Genomic DNA, 23261 nt, shown 5'->3' on the forward strand with positions numbered 1-23261 from the left:
TATGTTATATAACCCAAGAAAGATAGGATGGTTTGTGATGTATAGACATATCTATACATCTGGATTTTGTCCTGATATGGTCACTTGAAATAACGTGTTCCTTTTTTTCATCCCAACAAACACAGCATTTGTAATCGTAAGGGTGTGTACTTAGTATTTGTCATAGCTTTTGATATTAATCCATTATTGAGGTATGTATTTCTAGATACTTTTGACAAAGGATGATAAATAAAAAGCCTCACACATTAGAGAAAACTGAGTAAATTGGTCAAATGGAAGCCCAATATTCTGCCTATATAAAGTGGATCATGAGGAGATTTTCACTGATTTTGACAAAAAAAAAGTGATTTGGTCATCAAGCATTCTCCAGAATTGCCGACCCGACCTTTAAACAGTCGGACTACACAAATTGATTCTATTGGTTGCCGTTTAAGTCAAAATATCCCCTGCTTTCATTTATCTGAGTGAGAGATGAAAGCTTTGGCTTCACGTGGTGGGGGGATGTCAGTATGGAAGGGCTTAACCCTTTGGCCCCCCCTTGATGGATGCTTCCCAGGAGCATCAGGAGCAGGTTACTTAAGCAGGTACTTATTGCCGTAATTGCATTCGATTTCACCTGCGGCCCGCGGTGTCAGCTTCGGGGAGGAGGAGCACAAGAAGTTACCCACAGCTGTCCTCAACCCACGCAGCACTGTGAGATTAGACTCAGTAGAAAGCATTATTGGCATCGATCGCAATGCCTCCAATTAATAGTTGTGGTTAGAATGTGGATACAGGTGTGTTTACTGATCGAGTGGAAAATCACAGACTGATTAGTTTTGTGGATTGAAATAGTGGATCAAATGAATGGAATCGGTAGGGCTTCTAAGGTTCCTGTTAGCCTTTGGGAGACCTTTTTCATTTCCATTATTGCTCCCGCTTCTGTCAACAATATACACAGGGCACCAAATCAAGCCCCCCCGACACCTAGGGCTTAACAACAGGTCATGGTTGGTAAAGTGAGAACACACTTCACAATAGAATACCTACCACTCAATATATGAGCATTTACACAGAAGCCCATGCAAGCCATTTGGGGGCAGCAATAACATGAAATATCTCTTGCTTAACCAAATGAATAGTAATACTAATACAGTTACAGCAGGGAGTCCCATTTAGCAGCATGCATTTTTCCAGACCACACAACCTTAGCTCAAAAATGCTCAAGGCAAATTGTTTGTTTCTTTTCTGTTGACTGAACCTATTGGAAGCTCCTCGCAGGTCCTCCATAGTGAGGTATTTTTTCATTTGTTTGGGTCTCTGTGTGTATCTGAGCACATGTTTGGGCATGTGAGACAACTAAACATCTCTAAAGCCCTCCTCTTTGAGTGATCTTTGAGCTCTCAAGGTAATGACCGGGAACCTGTCCCCCTGGAGAGAGAGAGAGAGAGAGTGCATCCTTGGAAGGCACACAATTTTCCGAGCAAAAGAAGAGAATCATTGTCCACGGGTCCTTCAGCTAGCTTTGAAAAGGCTGTTGTTAAGATAGAGGACAGACAGCCGAGAGAGAGAGGGAGGGAGGGAGGGAGGGAGGGAGGGAGGGAGGGAGGGAGGGAGACTGTTAAAGAAAAGAGAGACCCAATGCAAAAAAAATATATCATTGTATCTTCAGATCACAGGAATAAGAGTACGAATAGTGGAAGAAGTATATGTGGGGAATTTGCTATTCCAACACGTGACTGTAAACTTGGACGAGCCCTCTGCTTCTCAAGATCATCTCTCTCCAGCACGACATTAATCGAATGCAATGCAAACATGGTTACTTTGCCTTGAATAACTCCCATAGTCTCCCCCCGTTCAGCAGCGAGACAAGGGGAAACAATGCCCACAAGGTGAATGAAAGACTGTCAACACAATTACTTTCCGATGTATAATTTAAGCCCAGCAGCGGCTTGCTAGAGTAGCATACAATGGAAATACTGAAGAACAAAGTACCCTTAAAACTTGACTTGAATAAAGCACTTAAAGCCTCTGGAAACATGGTCTAAAATAGTACAAAATTCAATTTAAAATAGCAAATTTGGGTGTCTTAGTAAGATTTGACCAAAACCTGATTTGAAAATGAATGTTCATGAATATAAAACAATAGCTTTTTTACTGTCTGTACCATTTGTGGGTGTGGCCATATCAAACAGTATGCAATAGTCATTGCTTGTAAGCACGTTCTGGCAGAGAACTGCCGTAATAAGTTTGAAATACTTATTGTGTAAGAAATATAGTATATACATACATACATATATACATTTATCAATATCTTGATAAATATGCCTCACTCTTTACTTTAATGCATCTAACTCCTCAATTTACAGTTAGAAGGATTTTGTGGTTTTGGATTGTACATGTACAAATTTTGAGTACATACCATTACAAGTACATTGTGTTGTGTTAAGGCAGAGACAAATGATGCCTGAACAAGAGAGACTGTCTGCTTTTCTCATTTCACCATAATGTCGTGGTAATTTGCCAAATCCCGACCACGGCCACCACCACAGCAGCAGCACAAACAGCAGCCGTATGTGGGCTCTGACCCGGGCAGGTGACCGCTGCGCCGCAAATTGATTGGCCGAGCCCCGTCGCCATGGCAGTGACTCTTCATCACTGAGTGTTTTGGGCATTGAGATAATGGCCCCCATTAATCTACAGCCACATTCAGGACCGCCTCCCCACACTCCCTCTCTCTCTCCTACACCCTGCCACACACACACACACGCACACACTCACACACACACTCACACACAATAACCGGCGCTCACATTACGACACAGGCACTTACACACATAATATAGGACACACACACACAGAGGTCTCTATAGATCTGTGTGAATGGCCTCTAATTTATTAGCCTTGATCTTACCTTCCCTTTGTTTGCCCTCCTTTCTATTCTGCTTATTTCCTATCTTTCTGTTTGTGTTCTATCGTTCTCTCCCATACCTCTCTTTTACTGTGCTTTCCTGTCCTTTGAGGCAAAACACTGCAGGTGAATAGGGTAACATTTCTAGGTAATAGATAGCACCACCAAACTTTGTCATTTGATTGTACATTTCTCTTTAATAGCAAAGATTGTTTTTATTCTTTTCAAGTTTTTACAGAACAGATGTTGATTAGAGCCTTTTTTTCATTGTATAAATCAAAATAATACATTTATGCTACAATGGTTTTTTTAAGAACACAATGCATCCTATGTAAATCAAACAATTAACAAGATATGAACAAATCGTTCTGTAATAGCCTTCAGAAAAGTGCCAAGAATTATTATTGAACGTTTATTTAATGGAAGAGCTTTAATTAGAAGTTGAGATGTTTGGTTCCCTTGCCCTATTCACTCACCAACTACACCTCCTGTCCCTTTACAATTCACTTTCCACACTCGTCATTTGTCTGGGGTTAGAGGTCAAAGTTTGCCCTAAATCTCCTTGTACATTACCCACTCCAGACCACATGTACTCAATTGACCCGCGTGTGTCTGTGTGTGTGTGTGTGTGTGTGTGTGTGTGTGTGTGTGTGTGTGTGTGTGTGTGTGTGTGTGTGTGTGTGTGTGTGTGTGTGTGTGTGTGTGTGTGTGTGTGTGTGTGTGTGTGTGTGTGTGTGTGTGTGTGTGTGTGCAAAAAAAGTGACCTCATTTCTCTCGCATTCCTGTCTCTCGCTGCATCTCCCTCTTGTCTCCATATTCTCTGTGTCATTCACTTACTAAATCTCCCTCTCTCTGTCTCAAACACACATACACACACACAGACATAGAGAGTATTTTTCTTTCATTAGGTTTTGGATTATTAATGGAATAATTAGGTTTGGGATGTATTTTAATGAACAAATCAATCACTGAATTAAATATGGGATCGGAACTGATTGTATGCAGGGATATGGGAGTCTTTTAATTTGGCTCTCCACCACTCACTTGCCCCCCCCCCCCCCCCCCCCCCCCAGTCCCTCTTTCTTTCACAGCCCCTTCTGCTTGGGGCTCAGTGTGTAATAAAAGTCCAAAGAGTTTGAGCAAGCGCGCTGTCCTGCCTGGTGAAGTGATTGGATTTGGCACTGGAGCCTTGGCTGGTCTCAGACACACTCATGGTCTCGAGTGTTTTTTTTTTTAACTGATATCTAGGCCACATTCAGGGCCTTTTAGTTGTTGAGCGGATGGATTTGTATGAACATACCCACTGGCAAACTCGCAGGCTGACATGAGCACAACATGCCTTACAGCCAAAACCCTAATAGTGGGCTGGTGGTTTTTATTGATTGACAGCGCTAATGATGGAGCCACACATTGACCTTAAGTCATTTCTGCATGATAAAATATTATGTTGTGCCTTGATAAAATATGCATAGAGGCATGTGTGCACAAGCAATGACATGATGGTTTAAAGCTACGTTGGGTAACTTTCTTCACATAAAATGAATGTCGGTAACATTCAAGCCATAGCCAAATGGGTTGACAGAACTCTCTCTGCATTTCTCAGTATGGCAGCGTTTACAAACTTTTGTCGCCCCCCGACACTGGCGCAGGAGCTCAGAAAGAATTCAGTTTCAGTTGTTGACTTTACGGCTGAGAAAAAACCTGGATGTACAGCAGAAGGTATAAAATCCATGCGTGATCACCGAAAGGCTTACCTCATGTAGATGACCAGACAGTGTTGTTGTAATTACTCTGTATTTGTCATAAATTACGTACTACAGCTTTACATTTACACAACATGCTTTTTCAGCTATGTGTGTGGAATACTAAGCCCATATTGTACTGACTTCAATGCAGACAACTTCCCCCACCTCACTGCTTCGTCAGGGGAAAGGAAAGGAAAAATGTGGGGATTTTTAAATTTGGTTCCTGATCTTTGGCCCTGCACTTGCACATCCGTGTGTACCCGTGTGCGTTAATAAATTACAGTGTAGACACACAGATGTGTACGCATTCTATTACACAGCAGTGTGTGTGTGTGTGTGTGTGTGTGCGTGTGTGTGTGTGTGTGTGTGTGTGTGTGTGTGTGTGTGTGTGTGTGTGTGTGTGTGTGTGTGTGTGTGTGTGTGTGTGTGTGTGTGTGTGTGTGTGTGTGTGTGTGTGTGTGTGTGTGTGTGTGTGTGTGTGTGTGTGTGGTTGTGTGTGTGTCTGCGGTGGCTCCCCCGGAGATGCCCACCCCCCTAGCATAGAGATCCAATCTGGTCAAGCTTAGCGCGGAGCCCCTCCGTGTCATTCACTTCCTTGCAAACCCCGCGCATCGGTGCTGAGCAAACACATCTCGCTTATACTCATTAGCCGAGCCCTAACAGACACACACACACACACATACACACACACACACACACACACACACACACACACACACACACATAACATATCCTTCATCTTTTCCCTCCATCTCTGGAGAATGGATTCCCGTCTTTGCTTTGAATTGAATCACCTCCGCTCTTGTGTCTATCATGTCACTGCATCTCAATGACTGGAACATATCAATGGACTCAATGTGCTCGTGTGGGGGGCCCGGACACGTGTATTCAGACGTTTACACTGCAGATGAAATTGCCCTGATTTTCTATTTATTCCTACTGTGACCCTTTTTGTGTGTGTGTGTGTGTGTGTGTGTGTGTGTGTGTGTGTGTGTGTGTGTGTGTGTGTGTGTGTGTGTGTGTGTGTGTGTGTGTGTGTGTGTGTGTGTGTGTGTGTGTGTGTGTGTGTGTGTGTGTGTGTGTGTGTGTGTGTGTGTGTGTGTGTGTGTGTGTGTGTGTGTGTGTGTGTGTGTGTGTGTGTGTGTGTGTGTGTGTGTGTGTGTGTGTGTGTGTGTGTGTGTGTGCTAGCTGAATGCTAAAAAGCTATGTATTGTCTTTCTTTGTCTTCAGCCAGGATGTCTAGCAGGTCAACTGCATGTACATGTGGTCTTGAAACTGTCCTCATCAGCCAACTGACATCAATAGCCAATCGTTTCAACACGTAAATGGGCGAAAACTGTGTGTGTGTGTGTCCCCTCCCCCCATGTTTAGTTTTGTTGGGCCTTCCTACTAAATAAGCTAGAATAAGATTATATCGGCATGTCTATAGTATATATAAATATGTTTTTTCAGTTATCACAATATTGGCATGGCTGATAAAATCATTGCTTAGAGGAGAGTAAGACATAGCAGCTGAATACATAATAATTATAATAATAATAATAATAATAAATTCCCCTTGTGAATCTTGAGGACGTCTCTTTATTATCACTGAACACACTACAGCCAACTGCCTGCCACGGCCTCTTGAGCATAGTCCTCAGAACAACCCAGAGAGATACTCATCAAAGACCTGAGAGCAGTCACGCGTACATGCATTGTGTTTGTACGTAAAGCAATAACGATCGTGCCCATTTACATACCGTATAAAATATTCCACAGTTGAACATTGTTATTTTACATTCAGCTCAGATGTCTGTGCTTGTTTTGCAATCTTGTTGATGTTACTAAAAGGTGCTACTGTTGTGGCAATTAACTGTAGAGTGATGACAACACTCTGCTATTCACTGAAAGCCAATTATGTCTATGAACTGAATATGACAACAGCTCCTGTCAACAGCGTCCTTTTAAATTCTCGTTAGCGGTTGATGAGCTAACGTGATGCAGCCCAGAGGTGAAACATGATTTTTTTTTTTTCCTCTGCTTATTTATCATTGAGGTGTTAGTTGTTGAACATACAGTATGTGTGCCTGCCAATGCGAAAACACAACCACAGTTTGAATGTAATGGTGTGATACAAGTTGATGGAAGTGCGGTTCTTGGGCACCATTGGTCGGATAAGATTCATTTGATTCTTGGGGGTTGGAGGCCATTTTAGATCCTGTTTACAAGCTGATAGAAACAGTCCAATTAATCAAATCTTGGTTTAAATTCTTAACTTTTCATGTGTGCAAAAACATTGTTTCACAAAGACTTTTAAAGCAAAGCAACAATGATGCATAGGAAAGTGACAGATGTGACCATCGCTACCTAATTTCCAATTGCTTTTTATTCCACTCTCTGTTTTTCTCCCTAAAACACATTATACTAAGTTATAGTGAATTGAATACTGTCAGCGGGCTGTACAGGAGTGATCCATGATCTGCACTTCATTTCCCAGGGGCTTTATTAATAATGCAGTCCCACAATTCTTTGCATATCAGAGCATGTCGGGAAGCCGTAGCACACTTTGATTACCAAACAGTGCAACCCCGTAACACTATTTTACATCGTAAAAACAAAAAAAAAAACTACTTATGTGAACTCTGAGCAGCCCCCACTACACATTCCTACACACACACACTCACACACAAACTGGAGTCCCCAGGAGTACACACACATCCCTGCTGATGCAACAAAATGAGGTATCGTGGTGGTGGGTGGGGAGGGAGAGTATACGAGGTGATTTGGAGAGTGGGCGCTGGAGGGATAAGCCCCCCGGGTCTTTCTAATTATCGGTGTGGATCAGCAGTGCTCAAGGATGCATAAGGGGAGGGATTTGACTGCCAGATCCAGCGTGTGGGAAGGCCCTGATTCGATCGGTCACCTCTCTCCACACACACACACACACACACACACACACACACACACACACACACACACACACACGTGTGCGTGGTTCGTTAGACACAGGCATATATGCAATTTGCTGGGATTCTCCTTTAACACTGACCACTTGTTTCTGAAATCCACTCACGTCATCCGGCTTTCTTGTTTTCTACTTTCAACTGATAATAGCAGATCTGTAGCGCCCGAGGATGGAATTAATAAACTCTGCACTTAACGTGATAGACAATGCAATCAAACTCAATTATGTCATCACCTAACCAATAATGTAATACAAGTCCTGACTGATATTGTAATTAAATAGCTTGGATAATGAAATACGTTCTTACATTGTTAAACATATTACACATTAGTACTATATTGGTGGTACAGTAGGGAGCACATTTGTTGACTAAAGCGAAGTCAGTCATCAAGGGTTTGAGGTATATTGATTTTAACAGGGCGATGAAACACAAGATGTAGAACTGTGGATAGAAAATCAGTCACAATGATTATTATCATCACATCAATAGGTTTACTGAATACATATTATATCACTTCAATTCAACAAGGCCCTGTTGGCAAGTGAAACCTACGTGTATGATGCCAAAACAAGTGGCCTACACTTGCATTGTTCAAATGTACTTCAAGTACTCTTTCTTGGTTCTATTACTACAAATAAATGAGTAAGATACTGTATATAAGGTTGTATAGGAACAATAGCAATCCTTACTATGAATATTTTATCAAATTATTCAATTACTCTTTCGATGAAGTTAGGTGCCTATATATACTATTACATTTCTAAGAATATAAGATAACTGGGAAATAATAACTTATTAGTGCAACAAGCCCTATTATAACGAACAGCATGCAACAAGGTATAGTGAAATAGTAACTCTTTGATCCTTGTTTCAGTTCCCCCACATTTTTTGCAATAATGCCTTTAAACGTATGATTTTCCACTCTCACTCATGCTGTTAATTCTATTTTAACATGCAGGCCCTATATACTGTGTGTGTTAAATGTCAGCAGAGCAATTTGTCCTTCTTTTTAAATATCAGAGGTATTGTTCCGTGGGCCGATCGAAATCAAGAAAAGTCAGAGAGCTTCCTCGACGCGATAATTACCCCCTGCGCCTAAAGATTATAACTTCTCAGTGTCACAGCAAGTCGCGGGCAAATTATAGGCATTATTATAGGCGGAGGTTGAATGCTGTTTGAGTGTATAGCCCCTCACTCGCTTGATTTTAAATAAGGATCAGATGTTCTCACTGAGCTCCTTTCTCTTGTTCGGTTCACCCTTTCAAAGTCGGAGGCTGCTGTGAGCTTGTCGATGAAACCTATCATTACATTGTCCTCATAGCTACCAATATAGGACATCGCACACTTCACAGGATCTCACTCGAGTGCCCTTAATTGATGCTTGGGCATATAGCAATCGTATTTGCAAAGTGTCATCTTTTGTTACGGCTAATTATTGATTTCGAATAACTTTTTTCTTTTTTTAGGGATTGAAACTTTTATATCCATCCAGCCTTTCCCCCCAGAAGAGCAACAAAAAAAAAATGTATCTCGCCGATCAAACACAGTCGGCACTTTCAAATTCCACTGCAACGGCCCCAAAAAATATTGACATTTGCTCATGTAAATTTGCTGGCAGCAGTCTTTTATTGCCTGCACGGTGACATTTTAGAAGGATCTATCCGTCCCACGGGGGAGTTGAGATCATGGCGACAGAGCTTAGATCGTTTTAAATTCGGTTCCCCTCCTCTCTCTCTCTCTCTCTGTCTGTCTGTCTCTCTCTCTGTCTCTCTTGCTCTCTCTCTCTTTCTCTCTATCTGTCTTTCTCTCTCTTTATTAGAATTAAAGTCAGCCATTCTGGAAAAGCTTGTTGACAAAATCACTTTTTTTTTGCTCCTCACGATTCGCTACCTGTCTGTACATTGTGTGTGTGTGTGTGTGTGTGTGTGTGTGTGTGTGTGTGTGTGTGTGTGTGTGTGTGTTAATATACAGCCTAGGCTCTGTAAACGAGAATGTAAACAAAGGGTATTTTAACAAAGGTTTTGTTTTTCCAGTCCACGGACAGATAGCGGATCATGAGTAGATGTATTCACTGATTTAGCCAAAAAGTGATTTAGACGGCAAGGCATTCTCCAGGATCGCTGACTCCACCTTCAAGACACACACACACACACACACACACACACACACACACACACACACCCGTTGATGGATAGGTGCATTCTTTCCCCCCTAACTGTGCCTCCACAACGGCTGATTGCGTAGTAAATGGACCTGCAACCCCGACTGCTGCGCCACGTTACATATATGGTATCATGTCACGTTTACCTGGATCTGCCATTAACCATGGAAACCATCCAGTGATGCAGTCTCGCAGCTTATTGGTTCTCCATGGACATAGTTCAACACCACTTGAGCATATAATCCAAACTGACTCCCCCCCCTGTCATTCTTTTTTCAAATTGAACCTAGATGTGAAAGTGCTTTGGAGAGATATTTTCAAAATGTTTCAATGTTTGAGGACTTGTCACGTGCACATGTATGTATACACTTGATTATAGGGAGGCGTGTCTGCATATTGACTCGCTCATTCATCCCTCGTTCCATTTGTCTCTTTCAAACACACACACACAAAAACAGACACACACACACACACATACACACACACACAGAGACACACACGCTTTGGAGACTGCCAGCTCTGTGGGAATGCCTTCCTTCCTATCTCCCGCCTGGCACGCGGCGGCATGACAGACGACCACCTGTGCCCACCTGAGCGCAGCCATTGTGCGCGCTCCTTATCACGGCGGGCCCAGCTCTCAGCGTGCGGACAGGCCCACATTGCTCACATTGTTGCTGCCTCTTCATCCACCCATTGGGTTGGGTTTATGCAGTAGATGTGGTGGCGGGCGTAGCTGGTTGGTGCACCACATGCGACGCTTCTTATCGCTCATTCTCGGAAACAGGCACCTCACCCTCTTGTTCCTGGGAGAAACTGAGAATCCTGTTTCATTTTTTTTTCTTTTTTTTTACTTCTGTGACTTCTCAAATAAGCTGCAGCTGGTGGATAATGTGCCCAACATTTGTATTGTTAAAACGTTTATTAAACACTGATGTAATTAAGTCCTACCAAAATAAAAGCCCCCTTTCCCACACTGCAGGAAATTCTACATTAATTAAATGCATGATAAAATCAAGTGCAGTAAATTTGCAATGCTTTTCCATACGTCATCGGCCTGATTTGCATAACCTTCCCGGGTCTTCAGGCCATGATGGGAACACAGATAACAACGGGGCCACAGGAACTTTTTAGTTCCTTGAAGAGAAGTTCCTGGAAGCAAAAGTTCTCCTGGTAGTTGGTGGAAAAACAGCTTTAAATTCTTCTATTTCATGTTGTCATGTGTCTCATCAAAGTCCAGAACCGCTAAAGAACTGAGTTGAGTCAAAGTTTTTTCCTGCTATATCCATCACGTCAGCCCCCCGTCTTCTCCACTTACCTTTCAACTGCTCCCCCAACTCTGCACACGCCATATTTTATTCCAGAGCATTTCTCTCTCTCTCTCTCTCTCTCTCTCTCTCTCTCTCTCTCTCTCTCTCTCTCCCTATTTCCCTCTCTCCCGCTGAGGTGAAGCGCTCCCTGCAGTTCCACACCACTCCTTTTTTCACACACAGTATCAACCTTTTCCGCTCTTGGTTGCACATAACCACAGAGCAGAGAGGTGTACATATATGACTCAGATGGAAAGATGGATATTGCACAAAGTAATATCCTGCCACTTAGTCTGCTATGCCTTTTAATATCAGGACTAGAGCCCAATTGTCCTTGAGTATGGACATTTGAGGATTTAAAAAGTCTGATACCTGTATCCAGAAACGATTCCATTATAATTTAGCTAACGGCCCAGCCAGCATTGTGGGTTATTAGCTATAGTTGTGTATCTTCAATTTCAGTGTGAAATCCACAAAACCAATAGTGATTGGCCAATGGCTGACGATGCTACTGACATGTCCGAAAGCGCTCTCTTGAAAAAGGCTAAAAAACAGCTGTTGAAAAGTTCCATAAAGTAAAAATAGTCTGAATGAAGCTACTAAAGTAGCACTTGCTATGCTCCGAGGGTTTAAAACATGCCCAATGGTCCAACAGTATGGCTGGGTCCTAAACCTTAACACTCCAAAGTGGCATGCCACTCAGAAAGCTCTATATTTTTCTGGAAGCGAAGGCTGCTGTTGCCAACTGTGACCGCTAATCTGGTGCTGACCTAGGGTCAACATAAGCAGTGGAATTAAAATGACACAGGTTATGAACAGGGTTACATACAAATATGTTTAAGTATGATTTGTCCAAAGTGGATAATATGTACCATTTTTGGAGGCGTCGACATATGATTTCATTGGGGACAAAAAAATTCAAATCAACTCCTTTCCGGCCTAGCATTTGCTTTCTCAGAACCTGTCAAGAGGATTTTTTCCCATACAAGCACCAACAGTTTGACTTCTGTAACTTGAACAACTGGGACTTGTATTGGTACAAGCTCTGTGTGGATCTAATCAGAATGCCCCTTGAAATCATTGCAGCTCTCCTCCGCCTTATTTGTGCTTTTGCGGCTTACCTTTTAGAGCGAGGTTTGTATGTCACAATCTCCCTGCTCCCTGTCTCACAGTGTCACAGTGGACAAAAAGCTTAGGGGCTGTCTCGCCTCGAAGTCAGCAAGTGCTTAAGGGCTCTGATATGAACTTTAGGGGCCTTTGGGCAGATTGTTAGTGTCTGCAAACAGGCATGCTTCCTACAATAAACCATCTAGCTTCTGGCTTTGTCAATACTTGATATTTCTTCTTTTTAGGATTTTTGCTTTTAAAGGTCAGCCATAATCATATACTTTGAAATTGCAGTGTGCTACACGGCCACTCACTGTATTATATTCTGCCTTTTTAGGGCACACAGATATAGTTTGTTTTCTTTACAATTTGCTCAATTTCCTCAAACAAAGATTGCTTTATCTATGATCTACCAGATGACCAACATGATATAGTTTCCTACGACCAATCAGGGATCACCATCGTCTTTGCCATTTTTTGAATTTGAACTTAGTAGCTTCTAACAAAAGAAAATATGGCAGGTTTAATTACTTCATATGATATAAAGTCTACGAGTTGTGTGATCACAAATGATCCAATCCCACTTTCATGTTAAAGGGCCTCAGCACCCCGGGGATTGCACCAGTTAGGCAGTGTTAAAGTGGCGGGACCCTTTTGGACTCGAACCCCCCATCCAAACACTCACATACACACTCACACACACACACACACACACGCATCCTCCTGCCGGGACGCTTGGTGTTTACCACCCCAGAGTGGCTGAGAATTAATTGGCTCCTTGAGCGGCCGTACATTCCCCCCTGTCAGAGCAATGGCCTCCCCTCATTGCCCTGTCACTTTAAGTCGAAGTGTATTAATGGACTGTGTGGGCCATTGATTCCTAATTCCTCTGGACGTCGACACCGGGGATAAATATTGCGCGGCGCGGCCGGTCTTCAGGCTCATTGTAATCAGCATTGTTATTGATCTCCTGCCCGACCCTCCCAGAAGTAATCTGTTTTGAATACACTTCCTGTATGAAAAAAAAATAAGTCAAAAAGAGGGGGTTGTTTTGGGGGCCTCGACCCAGTGCATTGTCTTCCTTGTGGGGAGAAAAGGGGGGCATGGGAAGCTACTTTTAAAAAAAAGTCACAGGATAAGGGGAAGTAAGAAGTGTCCCAAACTGATGGAGTAAAGAGAAAGTGAGTTGAGAGGACGTGCAAAGAGAATGACAGATGGAGATATTGCAAGAGTCACCGAGTGTGCTCTCCGAGATATGTCTTGCTTTTGCATTGGTGGTGGTGGTGGTCTCTGGGTGGTCTCAGTCAGTGTGTGTGTGTGTGTGTGTGTACGCGTCTGTCTTGGCGAGGCCGTTGGATGATGGATGAGGTCTCAGGCAGCGGCAAGCCAGACGTCGGCGCTATCGATTTATCCTCACATTTGTCTGGGAGGAGGCGGTGCGGTGCGACGAGCATTTTCAACAGAATGTGCCTCGATGTGCGCACACACACACACACACACACACACACACACACACACACACACACACACACACACACAGACACACACATATATATATACAGTATTTTAAATGGGCTTTATGATTCTCTCGCACCAGTGGAGGCTGCTGAGTACAAGGTGTTTTTTATTGATTTGCTTGCAAAGTGGCATCCACTTGTTTAACATCCAGTCTAATGCACTTGAATTTGCCCCAGCCTTGCCTGTCTGCCTGTCTGCTCGCCTGACTGTTTTGTTCGGCTAGAAGTGTGTGTGTGTGTGTGTGTGTGTGTGTGTGTGTGTGTGTGGGTGTGTGTGTGTGTGTGTGTGTGTGTGTGTGTGTGTGTGTGTGTGCGTGGCTGCAAATAGGTTTTTGTGCGACTGTCACTGTGTGTGTATGCGTCAACCGAGGCTCTTTGTGCTCACGAGGCCTTGATCAAATTTGTGTGGGTGCTTCTTCTGTGTATTCAAGAAGAAAAAGGTGCTTGCTACTGAGTGTGTAACCACTTGTAGAATGAGTTACACCTTTTTGTGTGTGTGTGTGTGTGTATCTGGCTGTCTGGTTTTCCGTGCGACTGTCACAATTCCCTGCTCTGTCCACTCCATTGAGCAACAAATTATGGCTGCAAAGCAAAGTCGCCATTCTCTCTCGGCGCTCAAGGCTTTGTTGTGTTGTATTTTTCTCGCTCGTTGGGTGTTCATAATCAACGTTAACAAATTGGAACGTTGATTGGCCGTCTTGAAAATGGCCCCAATTACTGATGACATAGAGGCGAGGTGTCAGAGATACAATTCCAGTTATGACTGAACAAGCTAGCCTTGAATTGGACACGTTACGAGATGGTTCACACTTTAAGACACACAGTGCCAACACTTACCCATGCATGTATTTAACAGTATTTTGGTATCTAACGCCATAAGCTGCTATATTTTAGGACATGTTTCTCCAATAACCATGCAGGAATTAGGAGACATTGGAAGGCCATGCTTTGTTAAAATGTGGATTTCTGATAAGCAATTGCCTGGATATCTGAATGTGTGCAGATGTGCTGTCTTATACAAATGTTTTGTGCTATCGCTTTGTTATTCGGCATCGGCTGTATTATTATTCGCTCGTCAAAAGTCTTAAAGTTCTGACATCTCTGGACGGCTATAAAAGCCTGCGTGGGATTCTCTTGTCTCCCCGAGTCATTTAAATGAGGTGTGGTAACGATGAAAGATGGACTCTAAATGTCTGCGTGGGTGTGCCGTTAATGATGATGACAGTTATGACAATAATTTTATGTTAGTGCTGACATTTACCGCATCGACAGCCGCAGACTGCACCCATCATGGTAATATAAAGTGATAAAAGGCGGTGTGAGATGGTTCATAGTCAGGCACTTTCTTTCCTTTTTTCATTATCTCCTTTAAAGGTATTATTTACCTGAGGTGGAGTGAAAATAGGGCACTTAAAGCAGTTTGGTGACTTACAGTATTTAAAGTGTGAATTTAAGAAATGATACGCCCAAGAATGGTGCACTTTGCACAAATAGTGTATGCATCATGGCTCAGTGTTATGCATAAAACGGATACCGATATAGAATATGGTGACGCGGTAGGTAAAGAACCAATGGAGAAAATATATCATGAATCGAACTGCCATTTTGCCTTTCGTTTTAAGAATGACATTGGGAAAGTATTTGCTATCTGTATGAGTTAATTTTATCAGACAATTTAAGCATGTCACATTTAAATGAGTTTTTTTTCGCATATCCACTCCCAAGTTGCCACACTTCGGAGGGGGTCAGAGCGCTGGGTCAGCCATAGTACAGCGCCCCTGGAGCAGTTTGGGTTTTAGTGCCTTGCTCAAGGGACACAATGGTAGTGATGGTGGGCATGTCAAACCAGACATCCTACCAACCTTGAGATAATGCTGTAACAATGTATAACTTGTATATAAGTGAAAAAATATTATGTTTTTGTTCTCTCCCATAGGGCATGATGTATCTGGAGGAGAGGAGGCTTGTCCACAGAGACCTGGCGGCCCGTAATGTGCTGGTTAAGTCGCCCAATCACATCAAGATCACAGACTTCGGCCTGGCGCGGCTGCTGGACGCGGACGAGAAGGAGTACAACGCAGACGGGGGCAAGGTTGGTGTAAGTGGAGGCATCGGGCATGTTTTGGAGTGTGTGTGTGTGTGTGTGTGTGTGTGTGTGTGTGTGTGTGTGTGTGTGTGTGTGTGTGTGTGTGTGTGTGTGTGTGTGTGTGTGTGTGTGTGTGTGTGTGTGTGTGTGTGTGTGTGTGTGTGTGTGTGTGTGTGTGTGTGTGTGTGTGTGGCATTTATCTGGCTTACGAGTGACTTAATACGTAAGGACATCTTACAGCGCGGAAAAGAAATAGCGGTTGACATGAGTAATAAGGCAGCGACGGAAAAGTAATAAAACAAAAAGGCCACAGCAGCTGGCGAGCAGGGGAAGTGAGGATTCAGCCGGAGAAGCCTTGTTGTATTTCCAGGGCCTCCAGGGATTGTGTGTGTGTCTACGCGTGTGTGTGCTCTCGCGTCTATGTAGTACAACAGCTAATGAGTATTTTCCTATTTAAATAATCTACTGAAAAATTGCACACCCCAAACCAATATTTGTTTATAATTTGATAAACCTTTTCAGAAAATGGTGTTATGCAGGCTTTAGTTAAGTTCTCATCCATACTGTGGATATATTGGCACTCCTGTTTGTATACTAGGAACTATAGGGTTGGTGGTTCGATCCCCAGTCTCCCCACTACATCCGAGTGTCCCTGAGCAAGACACTGAACCCTAATATGTCTCCTGATAGTTAGCCAGCACCCTGCGTGGTAGCTGCTGCTATCGGTGTATGAATGTGTGCTCCAGTTGTAAGTCACTTTGGATAAAAGTGTCTGCTAAATGACATGTAATGTAATGAAGCACTCAAAATACACACAGCAGCCTCCAATCACTTTGTTTTGTTCTATGTGGTCTACATTAATCAGGAGCCCCTTGTCTTTTTCCACCCTCGAGACTTAACATGCAAATTATCCCTGATCAACTCCCTTTATTAACAATCGCTCACATTTATTCAGCTGAACGCCTCAAGGTAGCCACTACAATCTTGAGCCTTTGGAGCTATTATCTCGAGGGACATAAATACCTGTATATATATAAAACCGAAAGAAGTGGTTTCATGAAGCAGGTCCAGGTGTGTTTGATACAAGCGTCTGAGCCTTTTGACTCTGTGTTGGGTGCCCGCTTGATGCTTTGATAAATGCAAGGCTGTTGTCAGCAGATGTATGCCATAAAAATAGACGCGCCCGCAACAAGAGAGATAAATCAACATGGATGAAAGTGTTGCCGCGTTTCCGACCTGACTGCATTTCATTTCCCACTCTTCCTGTTCATTTCCCCCCCAAGAGCGAGCACGCGTGTCAGGCTCCCCATGCGCAAGGAAGGGGGCCGTATTTTAAACGACTAGTGTGCCATACGTGGTGTGTGTGTGTGTGTGTGTGTGTGTGTGTGTGTGTGTGTGTGTGTGTGTGTGTGTGTGTGTGTGTGTGTGTGTGTGTGTGTGTGTGTGTGTGTGTGTGTGTGTAAGAAAATGTGCAATCACATGCAAAATGGCCAGGTAATTGCCTTGTTCAGTGGGGCTCTATGGGCTGCAAATTCCCCTCCGCAAGCAGTCAATATGGAAATAGTATGGCAGTTAGGATATGGTGAAATGTGCCAATGTCCTTGCCAGGGAATGTCAAAGGACGTGGTGTTATTGCTATCGCGCACACCGGCCCGTGCTGTACTGTACCTGCGAGCTATGGAGATAATGTGAGACAAATGGCCAATTCAATCTCATTTAGTATCCTCAAAAAACGCTCTCGCTATTAATGATCCCCGGGTAAGTCGGAGGCTAATCAATCACAGTACTTGAGTAATATTGAGCAAGGGTGTGAGGAAACGGAAGGTTCTCCGTGAGAATGGTGACTGATTCCCTCACTGCAATCTGGTGTGTGGCACTGATTGGCTGATTGGACCCAGGTGTGAGGAGATGATATATGCCCTGAGATCCCAGTGCTCTGTGCTGCTCATTATCTCACCTTAAGAGGTAGTGAGAGGTTGTTTCAAAGTGCTCTCTGTGTTAAGTTTTTCTAGTCTTCTGTTTTACTTGTGTGTTTCCGTTTAGCTGCTTGGCAGCGGTGGTTTAGTTTGTGCTTTAGTTTTTCTATATTAAAAGGTAGCCTGTGTGGCCCTTTCTAGCCTTGTGCTTTTTGTTTTCTCCCCCTCCCCTTCTTCGCGTTAGCGATTTAGTGGTTATCCCTCCGGGGATAACTTTAAGACACCCTTTGGTCCGCACCTGTGTCCCAAACCCTCCCCCCAGTCCTCACAGAATGAGCAGCCCAATGCAGGGCACAGCGGACCCCACTAGTGCTGACAGTTTTGAGGTCCATAGGCAGGCAATTTCTGCTCAAGGAGCCATGTTGGGCTCACACGACCTAACCCTACGTGCCATTGTAGAGCAACAGGCCTCGCAGGACTGCATGCTTCGGGAGATACTGGCCCGTTTACAGCCACCTGGGCCAACCCCTACCCAAGCACAAGCACCTCCAGTTCCACCCCATGACCCTTTTGTAGGCCAGGAGACCAAGCTGGCAACCCCAGCCCGCTATGACGGGCATCCAGGGAGGTGTAAGGGATTTATAACCCAATGCTGTTTAGTTTTTGAGTTACGACCCTCTATGTTTAGCACCGACCGAGCCCGGGTCGCATATATAATATCCCTTCTTTCGGAAAAGGCCCTTTCATGGGCTACAGCCTTGTGGGATAGGCAGACTCCAGTCTGCGCTGACGCGCCCCTCTTCATGGCGGAGATGAGGCGCGTGTTCGACCACGATGTTAGTGGCCACGAAGCAGCCAAACGCCTCCTTAGGTTACGTCAGGGCTCTGCAAGCGTTGCAGAATTTTCAATTAAATTCCGGACCTTAGCTACGCAGTCAGGTTGGAACAGGGAGGCTCTAGTGACCACTTTTAGTCATGCCTTGTCTGAGAGAGTTCAGGATGAGCTCGCTTCCCGTGAGGTTCCAGATTCACTTGAGGATTTAATCTCATTGGCTATTAGAATTGACAACAGAATTCGTGAGCGCAATAGAGAGAGAAAACAAGCGTACACCCACCAGATGTCTGAGGAGTTTAGCATCCCTTGTGAAAGACCTACCCTGCCTGAAGGGTCCCTTAACAATGATGATCAGGAACCCATGCAAATAGGACACGCACGGCTTACTCCCGTGGAAAGACGGAGGCGTATGAGCAGTGGCGTGTGTCTATACTGTGGGAGTGTGGGTCACTTCATTCGCCAGTGCCCCTCAACGCAGAAACACAATAAGCAGGGAATCAGGGTAGGCGTGTCAGACCTTGGGGAGGTCTTGCAGAGTCGTAATAATTCCCCTCCCGTGGTCAGTAGTTGCACCCCTTTGCCCTTTGAGTTATTATGGGATGGACACTGGCGCACCTTCTCTGCATTTGTTGATTCAGGAGCAGCAGGTAGTTTTATGGACTCAACCCTGGCCCGAAAGCTCAATTTACCCATTTATGATCTTCCTTGTCCACTCGCAATTAATGCAGTGGATGGGCAACCATTGGGTAGGGGTAGGGTTGAGAGGGTCACCTGCCCGATTTTCATTCGCATTGGCAATCACACGGAAGAGATTAAGTTTTTTCTTATTGATACACCTCAGTTACCCCTCATTCTGGGAAACCCATGGCTCAAGGAACACAACCCTCACATCAATTGGAGGACTGGGAGGGTGATGAGCTGGGGTCCAAACTGTGCATCTCACATGATGGAATCAGACTCGGTTCAACTCCAACCTGTTGGATGTGAGCCCCCTCCTGCCACAAGTGCCTCTGTCTCAAAATCTCACAGTTCAGTAGGCCTTCCCTGTGCTTCCCCCAGCGACCGCCTGACTCTCGGGGTTATTGAGACCTTGACTCCCTCTGATTCTTCGCCCTCTGTGTCTCTTCTTGCAAATGGGGTTCCTGCAGAGTGCGCTGAACTTAGTGAAGTCATTAGTAAACATAAGGGCCGTCCACGTTCAAAAAATCAGAGGCTAAATGCCTTATCTCTACGATTCCAGTGTTCAGATAGTGACAGTTCTCCAGAGCCCATTGTGCCCCTTACCCACATCTGTGCCCCACTGACTGGGGAGATTGACACAGTGGTTCAGGGGGCTCAACAGCAGGAGCCGGACCCAGGAGGGGGGCCCCAAGGCTGTCGGTATGTTCCGGCACGAGTGCGATCACAAGTGCTTGAGTGGGGCCACTCCACACACCTCACAAATCACCCCGGTGTTCGTCGCACTATTGGTTTTCTCAAACGGAGATTCTGGTGGCCCCGGATGGGTAGAGATGTGAGCGAGTTTGTGGCAGCTTGCAAAATTTGCACCCGAAACAAGACGTCACAACAACATTGCCGCCCAGCCCCAAACTATCGGGTGGGTCAGAGGGTGTGGCTCTCCACAAGGGATCTCCCACTGCGGGTAGAGTCTCGCCAATTGCCGCCACGTTTCGTTGGTCCCTTCAGGATCATTCGAAGGATAAACCCCGTCAATGTTCGCCTCTTGCTTCCTCGGTCCATGAGGATTCACCCCGTGTTTCATGTTTCCCGCCTCCAGCCAGTCTGTTCCGATCCACTAGCCCCTCCAGGGAGGCCTCCACCCGGGGTGGGTGGGGGGTCCTGTTGGAACGTCAGGTGCCGTTCCTTAGAGGGGTGGTCCTGTGAGGAAACGGAAGGTTCTCCGTGAGAATGGTGACTGATTCCCTCACTGCAATCTGGTGTGTGGCACTGATTGGCTGATTGGACCCAGGTGTGAGGAGATGATATATGCCCTGAGATCCCAGTGCTCTGTGCTGCTCATTATCTCACCTTAAGAGGTAGTGAGAGGTTGTTTCAAAGTGCTCTCTGTGTTAAGTTTTTCTAGTCTTCTGTTTTACTTGTGTGTTTCCGTTTAGCTGCTTGGCAGCGGTGGTTTAGTTTGTGCTTTAGTTTTTCTATATTAAAAGGTAGCCTGTGTGGCCCTTTCTAGCCTTGTGCTTTTTGTTTTCTCCCCCTCCCCTTCTTCGCGTTAGCGATTTAGTGGTTATCCCTCCGGGGATAACTTTAAGACACCCTTTGGTCCGCACCTGTGTCCCAAACCCTCCCCCCAGTCCTCACAAAGGGAAAACTATGCTTGAAAGCTCTGTCGATTTCCCGATATCACACACACACACACACACGCTGGATTATAACATAGGGCAGCTGTCGAGGCAAAAAAGCATGATGGAAGATTGTCAAGGCATGGTGTAAATAAACAGGATCAATTTCAAGCATAATAAGTCAGATGTTTCCCTATTTTTTTTCCTAGTTAGGTTCAGGTTCGGGTTACTCGATTTGTATCCGTAGGTAAATGTGTTTCACAGTTTAAAATTGCAGGGCCGTAACAAACACCACATACAACAAAAATGGGACGATGGCATGAATGAAAATCAATGGATGAATAAGTAATACATACACAGGCTCCAGCAAGATGTTGTGCAAATAGTGCAGTTTTTATCCTAACAAGCTTGTTAAACAGAGTGGATGCTAAGTGATTAAATCCCTGTCTTTTACATTTGTATCCCTCTCTCTCTCTCTCTCTCTCTCTGTCTCTCTCTCTCTCTCTCTCTCTCAGATGCCCGTTAAATGGATGGCCCTGGAATGCATCCACTACAGGAAGTTCACCCATCAAAGTGACGTGTGGAGCTACGGTGGGCACCTAATGTATTGTTGTTCATCTGTATATGGAGACGTCAGCGATTTGTTACCGGGAAATTCAATGACCCGAAATCCTGTATATCCTCCATTTGCATTTTACGCCCCCACTTATCCGTCTGACCATCTCTTTCTCTGTTATTCGCTGATGTCCATTGTCTCACCTTTTGAATTGGTTGCCTTGTCCATATTGTCCTCTTGTCAAAAGGAGTGACCATTTGGGAGCTGATGACATTCGGAGGCAAGCCGTACGACGGTATCCCCACGCGGGAAATCCCCGACATTCTGGAGAAAGGGGAGCGTCTGCCCCAGCCGCCCATTTGCACCATAGACGTCTACATGGTCATGGTCAAATGTGAGAAAAACCAATACGCACACACACACACACACACACACACACACACACAAAACCACACACACACACTAAGAAATGCTCAAACCAGAAAAACCCACACCCAAACTACCATGTGTATGCAAAATATAGTTTACAGGAGAGGGACCGAAATACTGCAACAATTAATTGAAAAATACAAACCTCATGTTGAGTATCAAATGTTCTCATCTAGCTCTCGGCAGGAAACCGAAATGATGGAACTTTTCCTTTAACTGAGAATCAATGTGCACATGAGTCACACATCCCTAACTGTTGCCTCAACCACAGGTGTTCATTAATACACTGCTGCAACTCAGCTTGACATGTCACTGTTATGAGTGTGCAGTTATAAAATATAATACAATGGGTCCATACTTTTCATACACAGTATCAGGTCAGGTGTTATGTGTGCACTGCAGTTTTTTACTGAGGTCTGGAAGAAAATGTGATATGCATAGGAGGAGTAGGAAATATGGGGGAAAAAAGCAAGTTAGAAGAAGAAGAGATCTTGTCGTGAAAGTAATGAGTTTCTGGTGTATGGTCTGTGTGCTGTCCTTATTGGGTCATTCTGAGTAAAAATCATTTTCCGGTGTCGTCTTCCATCTGGGCTTACCACGTAGGGATAATACGCCCTCCCATGTTTCCAGGGAAAGTTTCCAGTCACACATGCTAATACAGGTTTTAAGATAAGCCAGCCATCGGCGTGCTTGGCTATTCCTTGGTCCTCACACCAGAACCCAGCCCTGCTCAAGGGACTTGCTATGTCAATCCGAATTCTGGCATTTGACTAAAAAACAATAACTTCTCGTCAACTTCTGTCGTTTATTATTTTTTAAATTTTTTAATGATGTAGTCTGTTGCATTCATACCTTTTCTAAACCATGAACATATGTCTCGCCTCTACAAATTTAAAATGATTCCACACTTGCACCAGACGTCCTTTAAAATGCCAAACGTGCCTTTGAGAGCGAATGACGTGATTCAGCTCGGAGCGCTGTATTTAAACATTCTCCTGTGACAAAATACCTAAATGTCATAATATCTTATTGTTTTTCTTGTTCTTTTTTCCCCAAATGAAAAACTCATGCCAATTGCTTTTGACTGTGAACAAGCAAAGCATGGAAAAAGCCTGCAGCCATTTAGCCTAATAACAACACCAACCGGTTTCTGTCATATCCCCCCAGGAGGAGAATACATTGTATGTGCTGCGTGAAAAGGAGTTTGCACAAATGATGTAATAAATGCTAAGGTCAAAGGGAATCCCTTTAACAAGCAAGGGATATCTGATATTAATACTGTAAATTACATGTCCCTTTTATACAGTATGGGAATTTTAAAGCCGAGCAGCTCAAGTTTAAAGGTACAATGTGTAATATAATATACATTTATCAAAACATACGAATATTATATTCCTTTCTTCCCAGTCTGTTCTGAAAAAAATTCCAATAAATTCTACACACTGCACCTTTAAACATTTATGTGGT

At 44.2% G+C, this 23261-nt stretch overlaps 1 protein-coding gene across 1 annotated transcript in view; it reads left to right on the forward strand.

Moving 5' to 3' along the window:
* The window catches only part of LOC307269868 (receptor tyrosine-protein kinase erbB-4-like), a gene marked incomplete at its 3' end in the record, with an annotated part of 121954 nt that overhangs the window by 91847 nt on the left and 6846 nt on the right, over positions 1 to 23261 (forward strand). Inside the window, exons 20-22 of the mRNA XM_080052950.1 lie at positions 15612 to 15767; positions 21325 to 21400; positions 21613 to 21759. Coding sequence (XP_079909076.1) covers positions 15612 to 15767; positions 21325 to 21400; positions 21613 to 21759 — 379 coding nt within the window. The remainder of the gene's footprint in view (positions 1 to 15611; positions 15768 to 21324; positions 21401 to 21612; positions 21760 to 23261) is intronic.

Source organism: Ammodytes marinus, assembly GCF_949987685.1.
Source record: "Ammodytes marinus genome assembly, chromosome: 24".
Taxonomy (NCBI): domain Eukaryota; kingdom Metazoa; phylum Chordata; class Actinopteri; order Uranoscopiformes; family Ammodytidae; genus Ammodytes; species Ammodytes marinus.